Consider the following 6329-nt stretch of genomic DNA (forward strand, 5'->3'; position numbering starts at 1 on the left):
TTTTTTTTTTTTTTTTTGCTCATAACATCTTTCTGAATGTAACTTACCTCTTTGGTTCCCTTATGGATGTTATTAGCGGGGAAAAAGTATTGCCACTGTCTTTATCATAACTTAAAAGAACAACCATTCATTTGCACATAAAACTGTGTATTAGCAAATTTCTCTGGCCTCTACAGTTCCCATTCTTTATCATGTGTCCCCTGAAAGAAGTGGTAAAAATATGGGGCATCAAGCTAAACCCCATTTCAGGTTACCTTTAGGTATTCTGAAATCCTTACTATTACCCATGTGAGTATTCAGATTTTGATTCCTTATTTTCTTTACACAATTCCCATAAGACTTCTCCGTATCTCTAATTAAGCTAAAATGATAAATGCTTATGCTGACATCTCATTCTACATTTATTGTGCAAAACATGTAAAACTTATAAGCTAGTCTGAAAATTTTCCTTTATAGTATCACAAAAAATGTCAGTTGTAATACAACCATTCATACTAATACAACCATTTCATACAAGCATAATATATACAATGTTTCATCCTAATTGAAGAACAAACTTCGAGGAATTCTTTTGAAAATGTCTGATCCTTGTTGGAGCTAGGGCACCCTGAATTTTGTCACAGAACCTATATGTGTACTTTTGATAATATATCTCTGCTCATCTCATCCACAAAACTTATATACATACATGTTTTTAAGAGGCTAATCTGAAACTGTAAAAGGTAAGATAAAATTAACTTCTAGTTACCCACTCACCTGAGTAATTTAAAATTGATATTATCTTGTCTCCAAGTAACCTGAATACAATATCAAATTACAGTGTGGTCAATCATGTCTAATTTGTAATTGTTACAGCAATTGAAAATCACTAATTTAGAGAAATACTAATGAACTTACCGACAAGCCTGCATGCTGGTTGTTGAATTGAGTATCTTCCTTCCTCCTTTAATGAAACAAGCTTTTCGATAATCAGAAAATGGTGTCTGAGTTAAGCAGTAATTGTGAATGAGGACAACTGCAAGATGAAATGAAGAAATTGGTTTTGTTATGATACAACTAATTCTTTCTTATTTTGGCACAAAGCCAGCAATTTTGAGGTGAGTTAGGGAAGTCAGTTACATCGAACCCCAGTGCTCAACCGGTACTTATTTCATCACCCCTGAAAGGATGAAAGGCAAAGTGAACCTTGGCAGCATTTGAATTCAGAATGTGAAGGTGGACAAAATGCTCCATAGCAGTTTGTCCAGTGTGCTAATGATTCTGCCAGCTTGCCACTTTCATAATAATAATAATAATAATATCATATTACTTACCACTTCGATCTTGTTTACAGATGTAGGTTAAAAGTTTGTTATAATAAAAATGTTCGAATAACATTAATTTGTTTGTGTGGTGGCATTCTCCTTTTATTCTCTGTAAGCATCTCTGGAATAGTCCTAAATTTCTGAAAATACATGAGCACTAGGAATGTATACTCTATGGAATTATCTTTATTGAGTTTTGCATAGCTATGTACAATTTAATGTGAGTTACACCTGAGCAAACAGACCTACGATCAAAGTTATTCCAGCCATGACAATCCTGATGATATTTTTATAAGTTTGTTCAAGAGGATTCTAGGACTACATTGACTGATGCAACCTTTTTCTTTAATGACAACAGGATATGAATACAGGATGATTTGGCTGATAAATCTAAGAAGCTGGACAAAACATCATTGAGGCTGCTATGCTAATCAAGGGTGTTCAGTATTATTCCAGGGACCTCCTGACTGATCATTTAAAGTGGAGGAAGTTGTGGAAGAGGGAGACCCCGGAAGACATGGGACAAAGTACTGAATGCTAATCTCAAAACACTGAACCTTACAAAGGAGATGACAGAGGCTGAGAAATGTGGTGCATTGCTATACTCAAGAAAACCTGCCCACCACAAAAGAGTTGAGATCCTAAAACCAAGGAGCCACATAACGTGCATTGGTGTGGATGCTGGAGCCATGTAAAAAAGCACTCATGATGGTGCTACATAAAAAGCACCCAGTATACTGAAGAGTGGTTGGTGTTCAGAAGAGCATCCAGCCATGGAAACCAAGCCAAAGCACACTACGGAGCCTGGTGAGGCCTCTGGCCTTGCCAGTTCCTGTCAAGTTGTCCAACCTATGCTAGCATAGAAAATGGATGTTAAATGTTGTTGCTGATGATGATGATGGATGGGATATGTTGCTGTATCTGTTCTGGTCCTTTGTGTTCTTACAGCAGCACACTTGTGATGACAACAGTGCCAAATAGAAATAAACCCACTATCCAAGATCCAGGTTGATAAAGTGGATAAATCTACTAGCTATAAGTTGACAGTTTGCATCCTGTTTAAAACCTAGATATTTCATTTGCACTGGCTCAAGACACTTAACTGCAAAGAGTACCTAGGCTGTAGTGACAGACAAAAAAACCAAGTTCATACAAGGTCAGAAAGTAAAAGCAGTGTACATATGAGTATTGTGTAATTGAGAGCATATTGTAAGGAGTGTGAAAGCATGCAGTTTAGTGGTTGGGGTAATAAGCTTACAATCACCCGGTCATGGGTTCAATTTCTGGTGGCGCATTGTTTCCTTTTAGTAAGACAATTTATTTCACATTGCTCCAATCCACTCAGCTGGTAAAAATCGAATCGTACATGTAATTCAAAGAGCTGGCCTTGTCATGTTGAATCTCCCTGAGAACTATGTTAAGGGTATATGTTTCTGTGGTGGGCTCAGCCACTTGTATGTTAATTTCATGAGTAGGCTGTTTCATTGATCAGATCAACTGGAACCCTCGTTGGTGTACCCAATGGGGTATTTGTTTAAAAAAAAGTGTAGGGAGCATCTCTAAGGTTCAGCATTATTTTTCAGTAATTTTTTTATTAATATCCAGTCAACCATGAAGTTAAAAAAGACTGAGGTCCACTACTCTATTGTTTTAAAACAAAGAAAGAATACAACACATTGCAAAATATAGTCCAAGTTATAGAAAGCTATGGGAGGGCCACAGCTGGAAAGCTTTTGATTATATGTCTGCTGAATCAGTCATGAACTGGAGATAAATAACAATATAAAAGCATACATGAGGAATACTATAAACTATATTTCATTTACCATGACCTGACAGAAGTCCAAAATACTGGACATTCATACTACTCCAAGGATATTAAGAATATACCTCATGTGAACAATGGAAACAGTCATACACTTGGTTACCTAGGAGCATACTTACCTCTTGATCACGTAATAGGCACTTAGTATTGGATCACTGAATAATTTACAAGTGTTGCATTAGCCAGATTGTGACAGAGGTGCCAACATTCACTGCAGTCCAGTTTCAGTTCCAGCAATCAACATACTGAAGTGAATATGAACTTAAAAAAAGACTTTAAAATAAAAAAAAAAAGAATGTGGTAACGACTTAACACACACACACACGCACACACACACACACACATACACTCACATGCACGCATGCATGCATGTGTGTATGTGCTTGTGCCAATGTGTGCATGTGTATGTGTGTGCATGTATATATATATATATATATACATACATATATACACACATGTATATGCATATGTATGTGTGTGTGTATATATATATATATATATATATATATATATATATGTTTGTGTGTGTATGTATATATGTGTGTATACATGTGTGTGCATGGGTGTAGGTGTGTGGGTATGTGTGTGCATGTGTATATATATGTATTTATATATATATGTATATATATATCTACTCCGCGTTTCGAAGGCAGCGGAGTAGATGGAACAGGGACAACTGACGAAGGGATATACTCTTTATGCTGCATGTCTCGTTTGTTTTTTTCGTTGTTCAAAAAAAGTTCGTTTTCTGTTTTCGTTTCTCATTGTGTTTAACATTTCTTTTGATGTCCTGTACCCATATATACATGTATATATACATATAGATGTAGGTATGTACATATATGTATGGATATATGCATATATCTATATATTATTTATATTATTATATGATCGAATGCCATGCATCCTTTTCCAAGTTTTATATATATGTATATATCATTTAATGTTCATTTCCCACACTAGCATGGTTTAGATGGTTTGACAAGTGCTGGTAAGCTAGAGACCTACACCAGTCTCCAGTTATCTGTTTTGGCTTGGTTTCTGTGGCTGGATTCCCTTCTTAACACCAACCACTCTACAGAGTATATTGGTTGTGATTGACACAGGTGCCTTTTATGTCACCAGCATGGGTACTCTTTACATGTTACCAGCACAGATGCCTTTTACTTGTCAGCTTTTTATCATAATGGGTGTCAAAAATCACCCTCCTCACAAGCAAATTTAGTGAAGTTACTGGTTTAATTGTTAATGGCCTGACGAAACTCAAGTTGTGCTGACTTACAGTGTTACCTGTAGCAGACCTCTGATTATCAGATCAATACTATATTTTCTTCTCTCTTTGAAAACCTGGCAACTTAAATTATCATACATTAAATTATCATACATTAAATTATCATACATTAAATTATCATACATTAAATTTTTATCAATAACAGTGTTGTATAACTTACTTGCAAACGAAATTTAGTTTTTCTTTATTCAGTTTTGGTAAAGGATTCAACATTAACTGCTTAAGATCTTTGTTAGAGAATCCAATCTGAGATGCACAGACATTGCTTTCAGTTTCAACATTATGCAAAGAACATTTGTAATCTTTTCCTGCAAATGAAAGGAAAAAACAATAAAAATCATTAGTGACTTATAGGGACATTATGCAACCATAATATACTACAAAGTATATGAAATGTTTTTATAAGTCAATACCATGTATTTCTGTGTTAGCAGTGCTATTACACCACTTATTAAGGTTATTTCTGCAGGTTTTCCATAGAAATTATAACCAGTATTGATTTTGTTATGATGTCTTGTATCTGAGATACCTGATGTAAACAACAATTAGATCAAAGAGGAAATGTGCGTATATGACACATTTTAGTTTTTGCTCTTTCAACAGCACCCATCCTAACCATTAGAGATAACCTTAACAAGTAATAAAGAAACAATACATATAAAGTATGAGCAAGACAGGGCCTTCTGAACCATCTGGGAAGGGCAGTGTCTCCGAATAACAACATACTTAGACTGTGACAACTTGTCCAACTCATGTCAGTGTAGAAACCAGATGTAAAATAATGATGATATTGGTGATGGTTATGGTGGTGGTGGTGGTGGTTGTGGTGGTGGTGAGATTGATGATGATCATAAAACTAATGATACTAATGACAGCATGCCTGTGTGCTAAGAAGTTTGCTTTCTAACCACATGGTTTCAAGTTCAGTCCCACTGCCAAGCGCCTTTTGCAAGTGTCTTCTGCAGCTCTAAACTGACCAAAGCCAGCCTTGTCAGTGCATTTTTTAGAGGAAAACTGAAAGAAGCCCACCATATATAATTATATATATATATATGTATATATATAATTATATATACTCTATTAAAAAGCAGCAAAAATATAACAAAAGCTGTTACTCAGAGTTTCACATTCCCGTTCGTCGGACAGTTCTTTTATTTTAACAAAAGGAATCGATGTTACTGCCATTTTAACCCCAGGAAGATGCTTTGAACAATTGCAAGGATCTAAAGTATATAAATATAAATATATTCATATATCATATATCCAAGAAAAAAAGACACTCCAAAGCAGGAGACTCTAAGGTAGTTGCTATCGAGTCCTGGAGGTCGATGGGACTATTCAAGGGGTTGATAAATGTCTGGAAAACTTCACATCTGCTTAATTATTACTATTATTTGTTTATTTTCTTGTACATGGCTGGTGGGGTCAATGAGGGGTCAAGGATTCCATGAAGGGGTCGATGGTGTAAAATGTTTGGGGAACCCTGCTCTAAAGCATAGAGCAGTAAGGTATTTAAACAAATAAATAAATATATATATATAAAATTATAATTGAGGGTGTCTAAGATACCACCATGCTAGAAACGGCAGCCAGAGCCTGACTCCAAAATCCCCTTCGGTCATGACTGAACATGAGATTGCACCTAGAAAGTTACCCTCCCTGGCACAAGTCCGGGCAAGGTTGTTTATGTAAGACCAGCAGTCACCCATGCATACTGGCCTCCCCTCTCCACGCCACCAGTGTTATCCAAGGGAAAGGCAAAGGCCGATACAGTTTGGCACCTGTGATGTCGCAACTCATTTCTACAGCTGAGTAAACTGGAGCAATGTGAAATAAAGTGTCTTGCTCAAGAATGCAACACGCAGCCTGGTCCGGGATTCGAACTCACGATCATAAGCTCAACATATAT

The 6329-nt window shown here is 36.1% G+C and overlaps 1 protein-coding gene across 2 annotated transcripts in view; it reads right to left on the reverse strand.

Annotated features, from left to right (window-relative positions):
- LOC106876533 (uncharacterized) overlaps nt 1-6329 on the reverse strand; it is a 152231-nt gene that overhangs the window by 6678 nt on the left and 139224 nt on the right. For both annotated transcript variants that reach the window (XM_014925136.2, XM_014925120.2), the window contains exons 6-8: nt 4581-4728; nt 1314-1444; nt 898-1015 (exon numbers count right to left, since the gene is read on the reverse strand). In XM_014925136.2, coding sequence (XP_014780622.1) covers nt 898-1015; nt 1314-1444; nt 4581-4728 — 397 coding nt within the window. The remainder of the gene's footprint in view (nt 1-897; nt 1016-1313; nt 1445-4580; nt 4729-6329) is intronic.

Source organism: Octopus bimaculoides, chromosome 5 (assembly GCF_001194135.2).
Source record: "Octopus bimaculoides isolate UCB-OBI-ISO-001 chromosome 5, ASM119413v2, whole genome shotgun sequence".
Taxonomy (NCBI): domain Eukaryota; kingdom Metazoa; phylum Mollusca; class Cephalopoda; order Octopoda; family Octopodidae; genus Octopus; species Octopus bimaculoides.